This window comes from Panthera pardus, unplaced genomic scaffold (genome assembly GCF_024362965.1).
Source record: "Panthera pardus isolate Hobbes unplaced genomic scaffold, ASM2436296v1 HiC_scaffold_6, whole genome shotgun sequence".
NCBI lineage: Eukaryota > Metazoa > Chordata > Mammalia > Carnivora > Felidae > Panthera > Panthera pardus.
In genome coordinates this window covers 101,815,269-101,839,146 of record NW_026526991.1, presented here as the reverse complement: position 1 = coordinate 101,839,146, position 23,878 = coordinate 101,815,269, and the positions used below count along the sequence as shown (strand labels likewise).

Genomic DNA, 23,878 nt, shown 5'->3' with positions numbered 1-23,878 from the left:
AGTCAGCATACCCTGGTACAGCATCTGGCTTGGATTGATCAGGTCTCCATTCTGATTGCTCAGTGCCTATGTCCCTTAGGTACTGTCCATATCAATCCTTCTGTTCACAGGAACCTGTTTATAAATCAGTTTCACTGCTGTATTCAATTGTATGGGCATATCACACTTCTTGCAGTTTTGCAGGTTATGGCATGTGGTTTTTTGCTGGTTTCTGCTATCAAAAATGGTGCTGCTATGAATGTTGTTGTGCACATCTGCTAATGCATATATGCAGGGTTTCTAGAGTAGACACTTAAGAGGGAAATTGCTGGGTATCAGGGTATGTAAATGCTTAACGTTACTGGATAACGCCAAACTCTTTTCTAAAACGTTGGTATCAAAGTACTTTGCGGCCAGCAGTACGTGTGAGTTCTAATGGTTCCTCATCCTTTCTATCACTTGTTATTGTATGGCTTTCTACGTGCTAGTTTGGTAGATGGGTACCAATATCTTATTGTATTTTGATTTGCATTTTGATGATGATTAATGAGATTGAGTCTTTTTTTGTATGTTAATTGGCATTTGTGTTTCCTCTTCTGTGAAGTGCCTGGTTCTGCCTTTTTTGCTTAAATATTTTTTATTTTTATTAAGTCCATTCATCAAGGTTTAAGTTTCAATTTTTATATATATTTTTTATTTTTCCAAGTTCTAATTTATTTATTTTTAAATCTGGTTATTTGCATGGTAGCTTATATTTTAGTCTCTTTTATTTCTTTAAGTGTATCACACATGATTGTTTTTCAGTTTTTACCTGATAATTTCAGTTTTTGGAGCTTTTGAGGGGGAAGGTTTCTGATTCTGGTATCTATAGTCTCTGCTAGTTCTTACTCACAGTACCTTATTTTTGTGTGTGTCTGTGTGCATGCGTGCTTTGTTTTTGTTTTTAGTTTTACTGTAAGGTTACTAGTCTTATTTTACAGAAAAGGAAACTGAGCCTGAGAGAAGATAAATCGCTTGCCAAGGTCACGCTACTGGCAAGTAGCAGAGTAAGAATTCCAGTGAATATCTGACTTCAGAGTCAAGTACTTTTTTTCTCTTCTGTGAAGCTTTAAAGACCTTTGATGGATGAATTCTTTCATAAACCATCCCACAAGTGTTTATTGAGAGCTAACTTTGGACGAAGCATTATCCTCAGTGCTAGGACACAAAAATAAACATATATATATCTCCTTTTTGTGTGTGCATAGTATAGTGAGGGACATAAACATGTAAAAAGATACATGACAATAGGGCATGGTTAGTGTAGTCACTAAAGTAGAAACAAAATTCTATGAGGGCCTAGAGAAAGTTTTCTTAAGATGTTGTTACTGCCCAGGTACATGATCGTGCTTCAATGGCATGCCAATCAGCTACAGTCCCATCAAGGGGTATAAGTTATAGGGCTCATTATTCACATTTTTTTTTTTCAAAGTGAATGATGTCCTGCTGGGGTTATGCAAAGAGGCTGTGCGGTGAGTTGGAAGGCAGGCATTTCAGGCAGAAGGAATAACTTCTGCAAATGCATTGGATGAATCTGAATCAATGGGAATAGAACCTTAGAAATCAGCTACTCTAACTCTTAGAGGATGCATAAATCTACTTTTTATTGGCAAGAATTTAGTGTCTAATTTATAGAATAAATTCTTGCTTTCTGAATGTTTCTATCTATTGGCAACTTTATCCAGGCACCATCAGAATAAAGGCATGATCTTATTTTGTATTTAGAGACCTTTGGAGGGGAAATGCTTTATAATCTCTTCCCATTCAGTTTCATGGCAGAACACAAAAGAGGTCAGACATCATCTGATGGTAGCATGGTACAGTAAAAAGGCACTTGGTGGCATAGATTCTTGACTCAGGTTTGCTACTGCTGTGTTATCTTGGACAGGTCACTTGGATAGCCTCCTTAACTTCCCTTTCTCCATTTGTGAAATGAGGGCATTTGATTACAGATTCCTAAGGTGGCTTCCAGCACCATAAGTGTCCAAACTTCATTTATCAGAAGATCAGAAGGGATATGTTTCCCCCTAGGCCATGCACTAAGTCCATTAGAAAATGGCTCCAAGCATCTGGGCTTTCAGACTCAAGCTCTTGCCCCTCCCTCAAGCCCTAAGGATGCCCAGGCTCTCCTTCCTCCACCTTCACCAGGGACACAGCCTGGTGGGCAGGACTCCAGAGAGGATACTGGATCAGTGAGATGAAAGTCTGGCCCTCCCAAGTGGTTGGCTGTGTTCACTCTTCTAATGGGTCTCCTGAGTCCAGGCTTGGCTGTGAGTATAAGCAAGAGGCTACTCTTTTCTGTCCAAGCATCCTGGGCTTCTTCACACACCAAAGGGGCTTTCAGGTCAGAAGCTTAGCTAGAAGTAGCCAGCCATGGGAGAGATGCTGCAATTTGCCTAAGCTCTGTGCAGTGATAGTAGCTTAATGCCTTAGCTGGGGATGTGAGGAGCTTAGCAACCGCCTCTTTCTCCCAGCTCTCATGGTGCTCTGATGGGCCTAATTGTCAAACTTGTTGTGCTCTATATAGAATCCCCAAAGATTTTTTTTCTCTCTTCTCATCACACCCTTTCTCTGCATTAATGCATTTGTTTTGAATTCTCAGTTGTTCTGGCTTCTGGGAAGGGATTATGGAGCCTGCAAGGAGGAAGCTGTGATTTGATATCATCAAACTTGAGCTTCATCCAACCCTGGCCATGCACTGGGGGATTTTTTTTTTTTTTTTTTTTTTTTTTTAATTAACAGGGAAGAGGAAGAGACAAGGAGGAGCCAGCTGAGAAAATAGAAAAATAGCCTGTGAGGTATGATCAAGGTGGGGTGGTATGATGGAAGTGTGCCTTTCTGCAAAGGCTGGGTGGCCCAGGGGCAGGAGACCAGGGTGGCCTTGATGCCTGCTGAGAGTCCAGTTGCGTTCTCCCCTGAACTTTGCCAATGAGGAGGACACCCAGGGCTCTGTCCAAGGTAATAAGATGAGACAGTGAGCCTTGAGGTTCTGTTCTAATGAGCCCTGCAAAGGGACCTGACCTATTATCCTTTAGCTATCTATAAAGGGGCAGAAAATATACTCCACTGTGATGGAGGGGTAAACCACACATGTTGTTGTGGGGGCTTGGCTTGAGGAGAATGCAAAGTAGAGAAGAGGAAGGCACAGTGCCACCAGGGAGAGGGCACTGATGCAGGACATGGGATTTCTCTTTCATCTAGTTCCCCAGCACCAGGAAGTTTTCTGTGAATAGAGATTCATTCATTTGCACCAAAATATGTGCTTTTCTAGGCTTTCTCTTTGAAAATGAAACTACCTTTGAGAAGAGGGTATGGACAGGGGAATTCTCTTCTGTGCATTTGCTGACTAGGAGGCATTCCTTCCAAAAGGAAGTGCCAGGGAGCAGGAGAGCACTGGCCCTTGGTGGGAGAGGAAGCCACTAGGAGAAGGAATGTGGTGACATGGGGGAGAGAGTGGACTATCAACAAGGCAGAGACGCTGACATCCAAGCTCAACTGCCTCCCTGATGGGGTTTTGGGGTGATAGTGGGATTTGGAGCCAATGGCCAAGAAAGAATTCTTGAAGACATCTTTGGTGCAAAAAAAGGTGATTTTCTTAAAGCACAGGGACAGGACCCATGGACAGAAAGAGCTGCACTGGGGTTGTGAAGAGTGATTATATACCTTCAGGTTGGGAGGGGGTTAGGGACAGCATAATTATCTAAGGAATTTTGGAAGCAAGGTTTCCAGGACCTTGAGGGGCTAGCTGTTGTTAGAAAGACATCATTTATTACTGTTTAGTAAAACCTCCATCATGGGATCCTTCAGATGTATATCAGGGGGCTATAAGCTTGGAGTATGATTGTCAGCATAAATCTTGGAGGAGTTGAGATAAAAGAAGTTTCCAAAGGAATTTGTATATGTTAAAGTAGATTTACAGGATCCTGAGGGGGTGGGGTGTCAGGATAATATTAAGCCAAGGTTCCCTTCTGCCCCTAGCAAAGTGTCATCATCGAGTCAGCTGAGCTCCTAGAGGAAGGTCACTCTGCTTGTTTCAAGAACTTGTCCATGGGCTGTAGGCAGTAAGGAAATTTAATTTTTCATTTGTCTTTGTTTCTCATATCACTACGGCAAGCACTTAACCCCCCCTTACCTCTTGATGAGGGTGATATTAGGGCTCCAGGAAACAGAGTCTATAGGTTTCTGGATATTAGGCTATGGATAAAATTGCCTTTTTCTTGCAGTTTACTGAGTTACCTGTAAACGAAGGAGACTCCCATCCTGCATGACTGTGATCTCTGTCAGTCAACCATTTACTTTCTTTCCTTTCCCCTATTCTTGGGAAGCCATGGGTGTTTGAGGAATATCACATATATCCCACCTGGGTGTGGAAGGGTGCTGTTAGCCTGTACTTTGCCCTCAGCTTGCCTTATTCTCCCTCATCATCCCAGGTGACTGAGAGTCAGCTCAAGTCTTTGAGAACAAGTACTAGGGATTTCCTGCTCCTTCAGTCTGCCCCTTCTCCTTCCCTTCCTTCTTTTAGCAAATATTTAAGTGACTACTATGTGTGAGATACCATGTTAGGCTTGGGATTCTGAAATAAGACTCAGATTTTATATTAAAGGGTCTCATAGTCTGGCAGAAGAAGGCAGATGTAAGACAACCTTGGGTAACAAACCTTTGCAGGTGCTGTGGTCAGAGCAAGTATGAAGCATGGGGTAGTGGGAAAGTTACACATGCAGTGGCTATGGAGGCTTCATGGAGAATGTGGCACTTTGGCTGGGACTTGAACTTGGAAGTTCAAGAACAATGACAAAGTTAAATGACAAGGACTTGGAATGGAGGAAGGTGACAACTGGGCAACGAGAGAATATTCCAAGCAGAAACAGCAGGAGCAGAAGTGCTGAGATGTGCAACCAACAAAGTGTTTGAGAACTGCAAGGCATTCATTATTTCTGGAGCCAAAAGGTCAGGGCCAAGGCCATGACAAGGGATGAAGCTGGGAAGGTTTCTATGCCAGGACATCCATGCCCTGGGAAGTCATTGGGGAGGTTTAAGGAGTGCAGCAACAAGATCAGAGGTTCATGTTTAATTTCTGAGGTCTTAGGCAGTAGAGTATGGATTGGGGAAGGGGCAGGGTAGTGCTTAGGAGACCGTTACAACAGGTGCCTAAACTAGGGATATGGTGGGCAGAGTCTTGGAGGGATATCTCCATTCTCACACAATTATGCCACCCATGGTAGGAAATCATAAATGATAATTTGCAAGTTTCTGAAAATATTTTCATTCAGTCCTGCAAGTGGGAGGTTGTGCTTACTGCAGTCAGCTTGTGTTGAATAATCCAGATTTATAACAAAGGCATGCCCCTGTGACAACATACGAAGAGGCAGCCTTCATTAGAAGCAGCCTATAGCTAATCCCACTGTACCAGCAAGGAAGATGACATGCCCTGCCCCCATCCCAGACACCCAGAAAATGCAAGATTGTCTCTGCAGGTGGTCTCAGCTCAGTCCAGGCTCTTGTGACTATGGGTGCCATGGATGTTAACACATGGCTAGGCACTGTGGGGACCCCCTACATGAACCATCCAGAGGGAAAACTCTTGAGGGGCCTCATGTTTGTTGCCGTACACTCTTGCTGAGGGGAGATAAGAATTCACAAAAAATAAGGAAGGAAACATAAACATCAAGGACATAAAAGAAAGCCAACTTCAGGGTAGGAAGAGATGAATTCCCAAGGAGGGGATGGCATTAGATTGTGGCTCCCGTTCTGGCTGCACATTACTCACTTGGGAAACTTTTTAAAAAATACAGGTTTCTAGGCCCCACCACTAAGGAGTCTGGGGTCAGGATGGAGATTCTACATTTTAAGAGCTTTTCAGTAAATTTGAAACCTCTGGACTGTGTGATCTGTGCTTAGCACACTGCCTGACACATAGATACGCTCAGTAAATATGTTAAAAATGAATGCATCAGTAAAGTCCATCCCAACTCTGTGATTCTGTATATCCTCCTGGCCTGGGAGGCAGGACCTAGGTGTTCCTGGAAGAATCCTTGAGAGCAAGTCACAGGAATAAGCAACTGGAATGGTTTAGCACCTGTTACCTCTTTTGCCTGAATGTTGGGGATGTGGGTGGGGGGTGGAGCTTTCAGCTGGGTTTCAGCTTTCCCACCTTCCTCGAATTACCTTTTAAGCCAAACTCAGCTTTTATTTGAGAAAGGTGAGGTGGCTTTTGCAAAGCAGTGAGATAGAATTTGCCTTTTTCTTTTGCTGAGAAAACAAAAGAAGTGTGAGAACCTAAGAGTCTCTAGCTCAGAAGACGGAGACACAAGAGAGGTGGAGGAGGGGCCCAGGGTCAGGATTTGAGACTCCAGGCTTCTGATCGACCAGCTTTCTCACCATGCATGTTGGGGCAGTGCCTAGACCCTCTGGATCATTACCCAGTGACAGCAAGAATAGCTGGAGACCCCAGGAGAATCCCAAGATTTGAATATGGGCCTACACGTGGGGGAATCTTAGCAACCTGAGCCCACTTGTGAACACAGGGGTCTCCTAGCAACTTGAGCCCACTTGTGAACACGGGGGTTCCCCTCCCTTTTTTGATCTGTACAGTGCAGTGTCCATGCTCTGAGGCTCTGAGTCCAGGTTCCTTGACAGTGTCTTCTCAGGTCGATTCTGTTTCAGGCTCTCACGGAAAGATTGCCCCCTGCCATTGTCACTGCCTTTCCCCGCTAGTGTTGCAATGAACCATTTAGAGTTCTTTGTTATAATATTGTTTTTAAATAACGGTATTTTTAAATTATAAAAGCAGTACATGTTTGTATAAGAAATTTGGAAAATAGAGGAGCTTCATAGTTCAATCCTGGCTGTTGAGAAGGCCTCCAAAAACAGTGATGCTCATAAAAAGAAGCCGTGAAAGGGCCCTGGTGGCATCCTCAGATAACTTGTCGTTTTATCTCCTGGCTCCTCCAGAGGCTTCTCTAGCTTTGGGCCAGTGCCCAGGTTTTAGACAGCATAGGAGTCACTGCCTATGCTGTGTACCCTGTGAATAAAACATTTTTTACACTGAGAACGCTAAATTTGGAGATAGATCTCATGACTGTTAGAGATTCCTGTTACATTGGCTCAGAGGTTAGTCAGGGATCATAGAACAGTGCCACAAAGCTCATGGTCTTAAAGGAAAAATTCTGCTTTGCCACTGTGAATATGGGAGATCACACTCTTCTTCCTGCCTCCTGGGGATACCACGATAGAATGAAATGTTGTTATGGGTCATCGTGTGTCTCTCGAGGAAGCTGCTGGAGACAAACAAGCAGAAAGTTTGTAAACTTGTGGGACACACTGGTAGAGGTGTGCACAGTTGTAGAGATCAGCAGCCCTCAGGGCAGATGAGCCTGAGGCAGCTGGAACCCTGTGTTGGTAGCGTCTGTCTATGAGCTGCCCCCTCTTTTTGCCCCAGAGTGTCACACAAATATAATTTTTTATGTGTGGTGTGGTATGACGAAGTTGGGAAACATTGTTCTATACGATGGTCCTCAACGTTGGTTCCATGAGAGAATGACGGGTGCACTCAAGATGCACTCCTAGGGGTCACTTGAATGAGTCTTGAGACAGATAGGACTTTGGAGGTTACATCTTGCCCACTCATCGAGTCCATGCACATTTCTCACAGGTGCTCATTAGGTGGACTTGGCACTTCCAGTGATGGAGAACTCACTACCTCATAAGAACTCCCGTTCCATTTAAGCTCTAGAAAATCCTTCTTTTTATTGAACTCGAAACTACCTCTCTATAAATCCCACACTTTGACCTCATTCCATCCTTCAGATCACGTAGAGCAAGTTCATACTGAGTCATAAGCAATAGCCCTTCTGATATCACCCCTCCCCTCAGGGGTTTTGTTTGTTTTATTAATATACTTATTTAAGATCAGTTTTAGACTTGCAGAAAAGCTGAGAAGCTACTACAGAGTTCCCTTATACCACTCCATACCTCACACCCAGTTTCCCCTGCTATTAAAAATCTTCTATTTGTGTGGTATTTTAGTTACAATAATGAACTGACAGCGATACATTTTTAACTAAACTCCACACTTTAGGCAGATTTCCTTAATTGTCACTTAATGTCCTTTATCCACTCCATGTTCCTACGCAGGATGTCACATTACATTTCACTGTCATGTCCCCTTAAGCTCCTCTTGGCTGTGATAGTTTCTCAGACTTTGGTTGTTTTCAATGACCTTGCCAGTTTTGAGGAATACTGACCACGTATATTGTGGGTTGACTTTCTATCAGAATTTGTCTGTTTTTCTCATGATGTGATTGGGGTTGTAGGCTTTGGGAAGAAGACCACTAAAGCAAAATGCCATTTCATCAAATTATATCAATGACACCTACTATCTACATGCTTCATGGTTGCTGATGTTGACTAGATTACCTGGCCGAGGTAGTGTTTGTCTGGTTTCTCCTGTAAAGTTGCTTTTGTTCTCTTCTTTCCTTGTTATACTTTTGGGAAACCAGCCACTATGCACAGCTTAAGAAGTGGGGAGTTGTGCTCCCACCCTCTGTGGTGGAGTATCTGTATAATATATTAGGTACTCTTCTGCATGGAAGATTTGTTTCTTTTCTTCTGCCAATTTCTTTATTAAATCATTCATTTATATCTGTATGGATTCATAGATATTTGCTTTAAAGTTTGTGTTACAAACCAACACTATTTTGTTGCTACAGTTGTTCCAGCTTTGGCCATTGGGAACTTTTTCAGCTGGTTCCTATGCCCCTTTGACACACTCTTATCAATGTGTTTTTTTGTTTTGTTTTGTTATTGTTTTTGTGTTTTTTTACTCTTTCCTTACTTTATGTCACTAGAAGATACTCCAGGCTCATCTTGTACATTTTTTCAGTCCTAGAACCAATCATTTCTCTGAGGAGCTTGGTTCCTTTTACTGGAGAATGGTATTAAAAACCAAGCTGTGAGTGTTAGGTTCCCTTGTTTCTACTGGGGTGTTATTTCTTTTAGGACCTCTCAAGCTAATAAAACAAAGAAATGTGTGTGCGTGTGTGTGTGTGCGCACACACACGCACACACACGCACATGTATTAACCCTTGCATATACACATATTTATAAATATAACTATGTGTAACTATTTGTATGTACATTGAGTTAAACATGAGTTCCTACTTATGTCTCCAACTCTAATCTATTATCACATAGTGATAATGTTGATGTTGATCTTGATTATCTATAAATTCCAGTCCAACGTTGGGAAACCTGGTTCCTGTCATCTGTAGTCCATTTATTTAGTCATCTGATTCCAGTGTATATGATGGCAGTATCAGAATTGTTAACCTCCAAGATATTTTATTTTATCTTCTCTCATGTTAAACATCTTCAATTCCTTTAACCATTTTAAGTTCAGCATCATCTTGCTCATTCTCCATCATTTCTAAGTCCATGATTTTCTTGTTTCATGAGAAATAACCAAAATCACTCTTCATTTTACAAAAGAGGAGAATGAGGTCTAGCACACACTTACCCTTGGCTTATACAAGGCACTGGTTTAAGCACTTTATGCGTATGAACTCATTTAATACTTACAACAACCCTAGGAAGATGGTACTGTTATTATCTCCATATTACATGAAAAAAAGGTTAATAACTTGCCCCAGGTTAAACAACTAATCAGTAGTGGAGCTGGGATTGAAAACTAAGGTCTGATTTCAGAGTTTGTCTGATTGTTATTTTATGCCACATTGCTGCTAGAAGGGTCTTTCTGAAATACTGCTCTGCATATGTAACTCCCAGCCTTACAAACTGTCAGTGATTCACTATTGCCCATTAGATAAAGATCACATATCTTACCTTAGCATTCAGTGCCTTCCACAATCCAGTGTACCCTCTGCTCCAGCTTACCCAGCATGAGCAGTGGAAACCCTCAGAGCATTCCCAGATATTGTCTCACCTAATGAACATGCTCTCTACCCTTCCTCCCAGTTAAAGCCCAGGCCCAGCGACACCCTTTCCACAAAGCCTCCTCACATCCACCTGGGAAGGAAGACTTCCTTCTTTGTTGACACTCAATCTTCATGCCCTTTGTTTGGTATTTAGTTGTGTTTTGTTAATATATTTTTTTCTGTCCAGTCTCCCCAACTTGTTCTCAATGCTAGCTTGTCATTGTTGGTGATTGTTATAAGTTTTAGTCCCACAAACTTATTTGATGAGAAGTTGGGACTCTGAGATTTGTGACTGCAGTATTTTCTCAGATAGCATCATTGCCTTTTCAATAGACAATCAAATCCTGCATTAGTATATGTTAACGAATCAAATTAGTTTGGTGTAAGGCTATGAGACATGCTATGCAGCCCATTCTCCCTCAGAGCATGTCCCTATTCTAGGAGGTCAAGATGTACTATTCTAAATGGTTCCCTTCATTATAGCTCTGTAGAGTGCTTAGCTATGCTGGATGATATTAAAGTACCCAGTTCCTATTTCAATGTGGCCAGTATACCAAATTTTATCGAAGTGGATCTGGCACCAGCTTGTCTCAGCTTTGGGTAAGTGTCATTCAGTTCCCTAAGAGAGGGCTGGAAGGAGGGAACCCATGAGTTCTGCTTCAAAGAGCAGAACCTAGATTCAAACTGTAGCCTGTTTTTGCTAAACTTTAGTCATTTCAGTGCCACCTTCATGGTTTTTGCCATATCTCCATAACACTCACACTTTGTTTTTGTTTTTGTCTTTGCCTTAAAGTTTAATATCATTTTACATAGTAACAACTACAAAATTACAGGTTTAATGTGCTATAGTTTTTACGTGGATACTAAAATAAATGCATAACCATTAGATAACTGTTATCTTGTATTATATACAATTATGTCACACACTTTCCTTGTGTGCTTGCCACCCTTTGGGGGACACAGCTCTGCTGTTTTGGTCTTTTTCCTCCAGACCCCTTTCTAGATGTGAAATCTCTTCTGATCAATCACTGGTGTTCAGGCTGGTCTTCTGTATTCTAGTGGGTTCCACTAGGGCACCTTCAGAGCCACTCTGAGGGCATAAAGAGTCCCTTGGCAAGATTATGGGCATTTCCTTCTCTGTAGAAAGAACAGCTCAGCTTTTACTTCTTCCCCTGTCCAGGGTGCCTAATTAAGATTTTATTTGAAGAAAGGCTTCTATGGATTTTTTAAAAAAGTATGAAAACCATAGTAAAATTCAATCCAGGATAAGCACTGTGAGAAAGAACACTTGTTTCTATATGCATTCATTTGTACATTCATTCAGTACTTCTTGAGCCTCTCTTAGCTCTTCCTAGCTTTGGGGTCAGGAGAGCTGGCTTCAAGTGTATCTTGATTGTGATAATGAAGCAAAACATATGTCTCAACAGCTTGAGGTAATAGCATGCTAAGCACTATTCCAATACTGTTGTACTTGATCTAGGTTGAGTGTAAGCCTTTGGTTCAAGTCCAGAAGCCACCTCCCAAGATCAAGAACCTCAGAATGACTCGACTCTTGCCTAAGGTAGGAAGTGATACTTAGTGTGTTTTCTCTAGGGAAGGATGAGGATAGGTAGGATAGCTTCCCAGCTACAGGGTAGCTTTTCAGAGGCATTTTTGGTCACCTCAGCATAATATGATGCATATGCTCTATCCACATCACCATTGCCTCATCTCCACACAGTTTTAAATGTTGCTATTCACTAGATAGATAGATAGACTACCTCTCATAATCAATAAATCAATCAGTCAATGCATGGGGACAGGGGTCCAAGTGAGGTCAAATCAATAATGCAGAGGAGGTGGGAGCTTATGTTGTACCAAGGAAGATGTAAATTATATAGCAGGAAGAACTGCCCCATATTATGGTGGTAAGATATTGAAATGATGATAATAATGGCTAACACTTATGGAATGCTCTACATGAGTTGCCTCATTTACCTCACAAAACCCTTATGAGGTAGATCCCATTTTTGTCCCCATGGTAGTGATGAGATAACTAAAACTTAAAGGAAGAGTTGTGTCACCCATTCAAGGTCTACAGGTGTACGTGATGGAGAAGGGATTCAAACCCACAGCCCATATGCTTTTCCACTCTACTTTTCTCTACAAGAGCTTTGAAAATAGATTTAGGCCTGTATTTGGTTTAGGCTCATTCTTGCTCTGGTGGGAAACCTGGGAGAAATGACTCCCTGAAGACATAGATTTCTTGCCTGAGGCGTCTGTACCTTATCCACTTCCTTCTTATATAGAATACAAACACCAGCATTACTTCACTCCCTTTTGTGGATACCAAGGGGAAGAAGAACATGGTTAACCTCCCACACATCAGCAACAAAATCTTGCTAAAGCCACCCTTGCTGTATCAGGTAAGTACAGGGCAATGGACCTGGCCCTGAGCAGGCAGGTTAAAGATGTGACTTCAGTCTACAACCAAGTTTATGAAGGCCTAGGATGGTGGGGAAAGCACAATGGCACCTGAATATTTGGGCTCTAGTCCTGTTCTCACCCCTTACAATGAATGCAAACCTTATCGAATAAATCACTGACCTTCTTTAATCAAAATGGGCTCTCTATAGGATTGTCATGAGGATTCTTTGTGGAAAGGAAGAATGAAATGTCTGATGTACAAATGGTAGAAGAATACAGAATAATTGTTTTCCTCCAGTGTCCCCTTTTTTTTATGTAAGGGCCAAATAAGATGTGAGAAAGTGCCAAGTTAAAGAGGTATTATAGACACATTAAGTTCACGTGTTTGTGCCCTTGGTCAAGTCACTTTATCTAGTTAGGAACTGGCCTTCTCCCGAGCAGCAGTAAAAAAAAACAAAAAAACCAAAAAAAAGCTATTCCATTTCTTCCCGCAGTAAGATGTCACTGGGGTAGTCAACTACACATGGTAATGTGCATGGGCCTCACAGAGAATCATGAGATTGATTCCTTTGAGAGGAAGATTGAGAAAACCTAATGTCTCATAATTACCATTTTCTCCATGGGAAGGAAGGAGAAGAGTGTGGCTGGATGTGGGTGTCCTTGGTCTGATAAATGGTTGGTGACACCCAGGAGAAGTCTAAGCAGTCCTTTATTTCAAGTCTCTTTGTCTGGACAGGAGAATCAGACTCACAATCAGATGTCAGCTTCTGAGCTCAAGACTTCAGAAATGCCTTTCCATTCAAGCATTAAAACCCAAGATCCCAAGCCAGAGGAGAAACCACCAAGAAAGCACAAGGTGCCTCTGACAGCAGCAGGTATGTCTCTGGAGTGGTAGCAGAGTATAATGGGGGCTGGTTCTAGATGGCCAAGGTGTCACAAGATGAACTGGGTGGGGAGGGCTAAGCTTCCAGGTGTTGGGCCAGAAAAATCACACATCAGTTTTTGGCCAGGAGCCTGACTTCTCACAAGGTTCAGACATTCATCCTCTATTAGAATTCAAAGGAGGAGAACCAACATCCACTATGCCGACACTATCCAATGCTTAGAGCTCTTTACTTGCAGCTTTGAAATTATTGTCCTTCTTCTTAAACAATCTTGGGAACCATCCATGAGCACATCACTTCAGTTCTGAGCTAGTTCTGCCTTTACAGAGCTGATATCTGCTCCTAGTGCTCTTAGGTCATGGTTCTGTCTTCTGAGCTAAGAATATGCCATTTTCAGCTTTCACATGACTGCCCTTCACACAGGTTTTCTCTCTCATGTCTTTTTTCCTTCCAGCAGTTCCCTCTCCTACCCCACCTGCCCTCAGACCAAACACCAAACACCTGATGGGGTCTGGCAATCAGTGAGGGTTAGAGAAGAGTGAACACACATTCCTTCCTTGTAGTTGGAGGTACTCATTGGCTTAGCTGCAGATTTGAGTGGGAATATCTCCTGGGCCCCTTTAAAGTTGCATTTAAACTACCTGTCGGGTCCTTGAAGTCATAGTTTGCAAACCCTCCCAGGATAAACCATTTGTGTAGCCCCAAACCATATTAACTTGGAAACTGCTGCCATAACTACATACTATTATTGACACTAGGTTTATGTCTGGAATTTTTACCATGCTGCTGTAACTCATAGCTTTTTGAGGTCTAAATTCTCCCTTTCCCTTCCCTTGTGTTTCCCTCCTGATTTGTTGAAATGAATATGACACCTTAGCATTTATCCTTTACATTTTTATCCTGTGAGATTAAAGACACATGATCCTTAGTAAGCCATCTAGTTGAGGAAAAGAGTGACTGACTCATGAGCTGGAAGGGGTGCCATCATCAGCCCTCTGGGAAAATCCCCTTGTTGCCTCAACTGACAATGATAGTGTCTTTCACACAGAGGCCCTAAAGTTTTTTAAGAACCAGCTGTCTTCTTATGAACAAAGTGAGATCCTGGGCTACACGGAGCTGTGGTTCCTGGGGCTGGAAGCAAAGAAGCTCCACGTGACTCCTGAGTTCAGCAAAACGAGTTTTGATGATGAACATGGCTCCTATATGAAGGTGACAGGGGAGTAGATCATGGTATCTCCAGGGGCCTAGGGCTTGGGGACAAGAGGTAATCTGGAAAGGAAAAAGGTGTGGGGTATTTGATAGCATTTGGTGCCAATATACCTTGAACTAGGCATCCTGAAGGATTCTAGTAGGTTCTAAACCAAAGAAATGCCATGTTTAAAAATGGGAAATGGGAACATGCCATGTTTAAAAATGGGAAAACATGTAATTAATATAACAACTACTCTGCTGTCAATACTGATTTCTCCAAGAGTATTTGGGGTAACAGATTTGCATCCTTGGCAAATTCCCACAAGCTCTTCTTGTGCACAAACCTGGACCCATTGGAAAGGCCAGAGTCCATGGAATAAGATGCATTCTTCCCAGCATTCTCTTTTTTGGGTCTTCCATACAAGTCCACACATGGACCTGTTTCTATTTTATTTTAATTGCCATTTACTCACAACCAAAAAAAAAAAAAATTTCTTGTCACTGTAGCCCCTGGTCCCTAATGCTCAACTTTCTTCAGTTTTCCAAAGATGGATCCTAGCAAAGATGAATCTCTCCTCCTTTTCTGATTGTATCTGAGAATTCCTCAGGACAGTGCCTCTTACCAGCCTGAAGGTGAAATCTGGGCGGTGAAAAGTGTCTCTTTTGCTTTGGAAAGAAATGTCCACTTCTGAAGATGTCCAGATGTGTGTGATACTTAGTCCATTAGGTTTTTGGGCTGCTGGGAATTTCCTTCTCTGGTCATTTTCTCACAACTCATTTACATTTAAAGGAGACAAGATTGGTCTGTGAGGCTTCATAGAAGAGACATACTTCTTAAGAGTATTTAGAGCTGTGTTTCTCAAACTTTACTATGTACACAAATTACCTAGAGATCTTGTTAAAAATGTGGGCTCTTATCCAGCAGGTATGGGATGGGACCTGAGATTTTGCCTTTCTCAAAATCTGCCAGGTGATGTCCATGCTGCTGTTTCTTGGGCCACACTCTGAGAAGGATGGATTTAAAGTTTCTAGCACACATCCTCTATCTAGTGCCCTGGTTCTCAACATTTTTAGGCAAAGGATCCCTTTAGGAGTCTGACAAAAGCTATCAGTCCTCATCCCAGAAGAGGCACCCTGAACATACACAAAGTTTCAAAGAGGGATAGGTTAATAATGGATCCTTGGTCAAGAATCACCAATGTAAACCTTACCTCCAATTCATCCCGATATCCTCAACCCCTTCCCTGCCCACCCTCCTACCCGGGCATAGAATCTCTGGGAAATTCCCCAGCAATGCCAGCACTACCTTTAAGTTAATTCACTGAAACTCAGTTCCTCAGTCTTAAATCTTAGGCAGCTATGTTACTGGTGGAAGCAGGAAGGGGGATAACATATGCTCACTGTACACTCAAAATCTCCATCTTCATTACATTATACACATACAAATAGACAATTCACTGAGCTAAATTCCCAAACAAGCAGCCCACTGCATTCTCATTTCTATTTTGTCAGCAAGTGTTAATTTAATACCTATTTATTGAGAGAGAACCTACCATGCTGGGGCATCTGCTAGACTCTGGAAATATGAAGGGAACAATAAAAATGAGTACAACTTGATCCTTGGCCTCAAGTGATGACAATCATTGTCAAAGTTGACATGTAGACAAATAATTATGATATATCCAAACTGGTGGCCTGTATAAAATATATACCAAATATCTTTACACCAAAATGTGCAGAACCTGTCCCTTTCCCTTTCCCTGTACATTCTTATGACAGACCTTTATGGGTGGAGTAGTCCACTTCCACATATTAGTAAAGTTGTACCTGTTCATATTCATGATCTTGATTCCTGCTGTATGAACAAATCACCACCACAGAATCACAAGCACATCCTGAGAACTTGTACACAAACATTTGTCTTTCACCTCTCCCAAATTCATGAATGTAAAACTAGGAATCAGGGATTCTCAGAGGCTTAGAAGTTCTTTTTTATAAATACATAAATAAATAAATAAACAAACAAATAAATAAATTTTTAAATTTACATCCGAGTTAGTTAGCATATAGTGCAACAATGATTTCAGGAGTAGATTCCTTAATGCCCCTTACCCATTTAGCCATTCCCCCTCCCACAACCCCTCCAACAGCCCTCTGTTTGTTCTCTATATTTAAGAGTCTCTTATGTTTTGTCCACCTCTCTGTTTTTATATTATTTTTGCTTCCCTTCCCTTATGTTCATCTATTTTGTATCTTAAATTCCTCATATGAGTGAAGACATATGATATTTGTCCTTTTCTGACTAATTTCACTTAACATAATACCCTCTAGTTCCATCCATGTAGTTGCAAATGGCAAGATTTCATTCTTTTTTAATTGCCAAGAAATACTCCATTGTGTGTGTGTGTGTGTGTGTGTGTGTGTGTGTGTGTGTGTATACCACATCTTCTTTATCCATTCACCTGTCGATGGACATTTAGGCTTTTTCCATACATGCCTATTGCCAATAGCACTGCTATAAACATTGGGATGCATGTGCCCCTTCAAAACAGCACACCTGTATCCCTTGGATAAATACCTAGTAGTGCAATTGCTGGGTCATTGGGTAGTCCTATTTTTAATTTTTTGAAGAACCTCCATACTATTTTCCAGAGTGAGCCTCAGAGGTTCTTATCTAGAACTTTCAGTTACAGATGAGGGCACTCAGCTCAGAGTGAGTAAGTGACTTGTCTGAAGACACACAGATAAAGTCTTTTTAATTGAAGGTTTCCTGTTGCTGTGAATAAATACCTGTTCTCTAGTTTGCAGCCCATGAAGGGACATGGGTGATTCTGGGACTTGGAAAATGCTCCTCCTCTTAGTTAAAGAGGAGTCTTAGAGACTTAGTTAAAGTCTCTTAGAGAAAGAGTCTAGTTCTGTACTGCTAACTCCCAAGTTAGAATTAAATCTGGATGAGTCAAGAGGAGAACCAGATCTGACCAGAAGGAGGCAGAGCAGACATGAAGCCTTCTCTGATTGGTGGAGACACATCAGGGGAAAGAAAGAGAACTTCCTCCACACTGAAGCTGCTGCTCAACTGCATTCAAGAATCAGGAAATGTCTAAACTGGAAGCGACCTTAGAACCACTTTGTTTAATCCTCTTGCTTTATAGGTTTCCACACATGTGGAAAACTAGAGGTGGTAGCAGGACTGAGACTAGAACCCAAGTTTTCTGAAGACCATCCAATGTTCTTTGCACTGTATGACAGATAGAACCTGTGGGATTTTCCTGGCACCACATGTGGAGCCTGGGATCTAGGCAACAACCTAACCACTGCAGCAGCAATGAGAGGAGGGTGGGAGTTGCACCAATGCCTGGCAGTTCAGAAAGTTCCCTCTAGGAGTCAGCCCTTAGCTGACTCAGGGGCCCCAGTGTGAGGGAAGTCCCAGAGTTTATGGCTCTGTTCCTCACTCTGGCCTGGCTTCTGCAGGTCCTGCATGACCACATTGCCTACCGCTATGAGGTTTTGGAGATGATCGGGAAAGGGTCCTTTGGACAGGTGGCCAAGTGCTTGGATCACAAAAATAATGAGTTGGTGGCCTTGAAAATCATCAGGAACAAGAAGAGGTGTGGCTTGGCAGATGGCATAGACCATGGTGGGCGGGGGTGGGGGGGAGTTGCCTGCATGACTCTGGCCCCTTCATAATGCCAACCCTTCCTGACTCTGCCTTTTCTTCTGATCTTCCTCATCTTTTTCCTCTTTCTCTCTCTACCTATCTGATTCCACGATGGGGCAAAGAGGGGGCAAGAGTGTGGAGCTTTTAGTGCTTTCTGCCCCTCTGGACAGTCTTGCTGGGGAGACGGGGAGAGGCTCGGGAAAGGGGCTTACTGCTGCAGCATGACATAACACTGTGTCCTCTGTCCCCATTGTCTGCCCTCCCTGCCACTCCCTGACCCCTTCAGATTTCACCACCAGGCACTGGTGGAGCTGAAGATCCTGGAGGCTCTCAGAAGGAAGGACAAAGACAACACCTACAATGTGGTGCACATGAAAGACTTTTTCTATTTTCGCAATCATCTCTGCATCACCTTTGAACTCTTGGGGTCAGCTGCTTTTCTTCTTTAATTCATTTTCTTTTGAAAAGTTGCTTAAATTGACAGAAGAAAAACTTTGAGGTCAGAACACTAGATTTTTCTGGGTGTGAATATTTAATGACTAGAGTGGACACAATGGCCACTCACTTATCTAGAAAGCCAAGGAGCAAAGAGCTGGACCTAAAGCTACCCATCTCACCCTATCCCTCAGTCATGCCTGTCAACTGCCAGCATACCCTGGCTGTGCTGCACAAGCTCTGGGTGACAAACTGGGTGACATAACCAATACAAGGTCCCTGCCCTCAAGACTGAAACTTAGATATGTTGAAAGGGACTGTCCTTGTCCATGTCTCCACTCACTGGCTTTATAATCCTGTGGTGCAGTGGTTGGAAACCAAGGGGACAGGCAGCTAGCTGCTCAGCATGGGGAAAGAACTATGATTTTGAGAAAATAAGGATATGAGCAGATATTTTGGGGCAGGGAACAGAACCTGACTGAAATAGACTGGCATCACCTTGCTGAATATTGGAACTGGAAGGGTGTGCTAATTGGAAGGGCATGCTAGTTTGATTACTTTTCTCTCTGAGAAGGCCGTATTTCACAATCTGAACAAAACCAGAAACCCAGAGTGCATTTAGCAAAGGGGGATAATTGGGGTAGGCTCTCAGAGGCCCAGTGTTATGGGATTCACTGAACTGGTAGCCTGGGGCCCCCAGGACACCATTGCTGTCAGTGAAATTCTGGGAACCAGCTAAATTTGAGTCAGAAGGAAGGATGGCACCCTTCTCACCATCTCTGATGAGTGCGGAATGTGCTCTGCTTTCCAGTAGGCAGAGATGAGTTATCTTCCATGCGTCAAAATGGACAAGGCAGGCTGCCTAGAAAGGCACAGTACACAGTTAGATGCCATTGTTCTTAAAAGAGCCCTGAGAGGTCGGGAGGGGCAGGTGTGCAGAGGGAGAATCCAAAGACCAAAGGGGCTGGGAGTTTCCCAGGGTCACACAGCCAGTCAGGATGAGGCTGGAGCTTCACATCTTATCTGTACCCCTCAAGAATGAACAGCTTCCTAAATACTGCCAGTGTTAGAGAAGGCTTAGGAATGGAAGATTGGAAACTAGGAAGAAGTTGATGCAGAGTTGTTTCTGGATCATGCCCTTTCTTTCCCACCTCTCCCCAAATCACTGAGGTTTGCAGAGTCACAAACTAGCAGCCCGTGGATACGCTTTTCTTGTTAAAATGCTTTGCATTTGTTTCCAACATTTGTAAGTCAGCATATTTCATATAATAGAGCAGACTTCCATACAGTAGTGCAGGCTTCTGCCTGTCTAAAAACTTTAGGGTAATCTAGCAAGAGTAAATCCTGTCAGATGGGACCAAGCAGCCAGGCTCACTTTAGATAGGGTCGGGCTTCTCCATTTTACCTCAGCCCCCATCTGCCCACTCTCTTTTTCCCTTACTTGTCAGGAACCTGATGTCTTTAGATAGCCTTGTCAATTTGGGGCAGGAGTGGCCACTTTGTTGGGTGTTGGACTTTCTAGATTCCTTCCAACGGCCTAAGAAGCTATGAATATTTCAGAAGTTTGGTCCAACCTTTTAACACCCACATGTGTAACAAAGTGGTTTAATGACCTTGCCACATAAGAAACAAGGGGACATCAGAGAGGCCAGCACAGTTGGGCTTCACATTGGATCCACCATGAATCAAAGGGAAAATTGAGGTTATACGACACAAAAGTCTTGCCTCCTGGTCTAAGACTTGCCTACTACCAGAGGGAAATCAAGTGATATGGGATGGTTTGTGGGTTCAAAGTAAGTATCATACCTTTTGCACTGATACATACACATCACTCTCTCTCTTTTCCAGAATCAACTTGTATGAGCTGATGAAGAATAATAGCTTTCAAGGCTTCAGTCTGTCAATAGTTCGGCGCTTCACCCTCTCTGTTTTGAAGTGTTTGCAAATGCTTTATGTAGAGAAAATCATTCACTGTGATCTCAAGCCTGTGAGTACAAGCTCTGTCCTGTCGAGGGAGCTGTTTCCCACCCTCAGAAACTTCCCTGTTCTATTCTCCAGTGGAAACTGGGAAGCTGTTTGGCCAAGGTTTCAGGGTGGAAGCCAAGCAGTTATGTTTATACGTTATGTAAACCAAGAATGATGCAGTAAAGATTAAGGGACAGGTATCAAGGCAATGCAGAGAGATGTGGCATCACCGAGACAGGAAGGAACAGGAAGGTCTGAGGGCTTTCCTATGAAAGGCTTAAGGGTATACAGAGACGTTTTATGCAGAGAGATGGAGCACTGCTGTACTAAATCCTGACTCTGTCCCTTCTACTCTGAAGTGGTCTTAAGGGTACAGCAAATCTCTGACCACTTCCTCCGTTCCAAAAGGATGTGCCCTTCTCACAGGTCCTGCTGGTATTCTGTACTTAGCTCTACTATTGCACTGGTTGCTATGTAGGAATGGTTTCTTTATCTTCCACTGACTGCAAGCTCCCCCAAGGTCAGAACCATATCTTCTCACCATTTTATTCCCAGGCTCTGACATGGTACCTGACAATAATAATGGTAGGCAACAAATTAATGCTTGTTAGAAGAATTAATGATTGCAAACTGGAGGAGTACAGGTAGCTAGGGGAAAGGTATAAGAGTGTGAAAATGTGGGGTCAGGAACTGGTTCCAGAAACAGTATGACCCTCACAAATATTTAAATATCCCTTAACTTTTCCTCATTCCCTTCTCCTCACCCACCCCCAAAACAGTTAAAAATTTTTGAGTTTTTAATTTTAATTCCAGTATAGTTAACATACAGTGGTATATTAGTTTCAAATATACAATGTATTGATTCAACAATTCTATATATTACTCAGTGCTTATCATGATAATTGTGCTCTTTAATCCCCATCCCCTATTTCACCCATCCCCCTCCACCTCCTCTCTGGTAACCTTCAGTGTGTTCTCTATAGTTAACAGCCTGTTTCTTGGTTTCTCTCTCTCTCTCTCTTTCTCTCTCTCTCTCTCTCTCTCCCCTTTCCCTTTGCTCATTGGTTTTGTTTCATAAATTCCACATATGAGTGAAATCATATGATATGTCTTTCTCTGACTTATTTCACTTAGCATTATACTTTCTAGTTCCATCTATGTTGTTGCAAATGGCAAGATTTCATTCCTTTTTATAGCTGAATAATATTGTATTGCTTATATATACACCACATCTTCTTTATCCACTTAGCTTCCATAATTTGACTGTTGTAAATGATGCTGCTATAAACATAGGGGTGCATGTATCCCTTTGAATTAGTGTTTTTGTATTTTGGGGGTAAATACACAGTAGTGCAATTAGTGGATCATAAAGCAGTTCTATCTTTAACTCTTTGGAGAAACTCATCAGGTAAATGTGAGATATTTTTAAAATTAAATATTGATAAGATAGGGTTGTTCTTTCAGGGTTTACTGGTGGAGTCTCACAGGATAGTGATACATTGATTTATTCTCCATATTTAAGCTTTGCAACATCCATGGTCTTTGGGCTTAGGCTACTGACTCTTACTAAGGAAATTGACATGACATAATAGGTTTACTTGAGAAATAGTAACCTAGAATATATGTGCCCAGTAGAAAAGTACACATGCAACCAGGAGAGTGCTTGATGAGTGTGGATCAAGAATCAGGGAGTTAATTCTTATGTACTCAAAGGTTAGTTTCAATGACCTGTGATGCATCCATCCCTTCTATAGAGCTGTTTCTGTCAATATGGTAGGAAGGCCTGCCCCATTTAGTTAAGGAGACTTTCCATTGGGATGCAGACACACTGGAAATGTCTGCTTCTTAAACACTTGCTGATTGAATTCTTCAAGTTATATAGATATTGTCTAGAACAGATATTATGGACTAAGTTTGTACTTTCTTAATTTGTGGTGCCAGAGGCTTTAGACCAAGCCTGCTATGCCATATCAATAAAGTTAAGGAACTCAGTAAGCAAGCAATTAATCTGATATTCATAATTGTCAATCCATCTGATATTGAGATCCATGAAGCCATGACTGGGACTTTAATCTTCTAGCCTTTAGGTAGTACACCCTCATGTTCTAAGAGTCCATAAGCTCTGCTTGCTTAACCATGACTCTCCTGGGATGTTGGTTTCACATTGCCCCCGAAGTTAGCAAAAGAATCACAACTTGAATTAAATTATTGCCCTTTTTTTTGGGTCCATTACTGACATATCAGTATGTTGGTGGAGCACTTAATGGAAACATTAAATTGTCAGTGATATTTCTAAGACCTTATGCAAGCAAGGGATAGAACCAGGTGCCAAGAAGAGAAAAATAAACCACAGTGTTCAGGAATTACACATTCTATATGCAGAAAGAGACAAAATCTATGCAAAAGAAATACTTAAAAGCAGCAAATACTGAGTCCAAACAAGAGGTGCAGACCACAAATTGAATAGGAAGTCAGAGGAATGGGGAGAACATGGTGTTTGGAGAAGGCATGGGAGGAGGCCCACTTGCAGGTGGTCACATTTTGAACTGGGTCCCAGAAGATGGCAGGCATTCAGGTAAACAGAGTGTGTAGAGCAACGTTTTTAAAACCTAACTATGTCTTTCTTCTTCTCTCTAGGAGAATATAGTGTTATACCAAAAGGGCCAAGTCTCTGTTAAGGTCATTGACTTTGGATCAAGTTGTTATGAACACCAGAAAGGTAAGCCCATTCTGGCCCCTTTGTCTGAATTTTTCTAATGTGAGTTCTTTCCCTTACTGAAACAGTACTTCCCACACGAGGTCACCTGGGTTCTAGTCTGGGCTCAGTCACAACAATTGCAAGAATGATTTTGGACAAGGTGCTTCACTTCTCTAAGTTTCCTGATCTACAAAATGAGAAGATCGGACTCAAATACCATAAGGGTCCTTTGCAGCACTCAGATTCTGTGAATCTGGAATTATCCTAGTGCCTTGGGTCCCCAAACTAACCAGATGTATATCTGAATCACTTGAGGCCTGTAAAAAATTACAGCTCCAAGGGCCTCACCCCAGATGCACCGAACCTAAATTTCTGGGGGAACACCCAGGGGTCTGCATTTTAGAGTACACAGCCATTCTGAGGTTTGGGATTCACTGCCCTAGGCTCTGTAGACTATATTTTTTCCAGGTTAGAATCCAGAAAGCATCCCTGGAGCACATTTGCATAAACTTCACTGAACTTGATTTAAGTGTCTCTTCTTTTGACTTTTATCAAATTTGATGGCAAGAACATGTACCATTTAACAAACACTTAGAGTATCTTCTATGTGTCTGTTACTGTTCTGGGCACAGGAACAACAAAATAAACCCAACATGTTCTGTGCTCTGCTTGCTTACAGTTCAGCGGAAG

The 23,878-nt window shown here is 42.3% G+C and overlaps 1 protein-coding gene across 4 annotated transcripts in view; it reads left to right on the top strand.

The window, feature by feature from the left end:
• DYRK4 (dual specificity tyrosine phosphorylation regulated kinase 4) overlaps nt 1-23,878 on the top strand; it is a 45,782-nt gene that overhangs the window by 5,718 nt on the left and 16,186 nt on the right. For 2 of the 4 annotated variants that reach the window (XM_019464794.2, XM_019464799.2), the window contains exons 2-9: nt 11,432-11,512; nt 12,240-12,356; nt 13,094-13,232; nt 14,290-14,450; nt 17,904-18,040; nt 18,377-18,517; nt 20,374-20,512; nt 23,128-23,209. In XM_019464794.2, the coding sequence (XP_019320339.1) occupies nt 11,432-11,512; nt 12,240-12,356; nt 13,094-13,232; nt 14,290-14,450; nt 17,904-18,040; nt 18,377-18,517; nt 20,374-20,512; nt 23,128-23,209 (997 nt within the window). The remainder of the gene's footprint in view (nt 1-11,431; nt 11,513-12,239; nt 12,357-13,093; nt 13,233-14,289; nt 14,451-17,903; nt 18,041-18,376; nt 18,518-20,373; nt 20,513-23,127; nt 23,210-23,878) is intronic. The other 2 variants (XM_019464797.2, XM_019464798.2) reach the window with 2 other exon arrangements.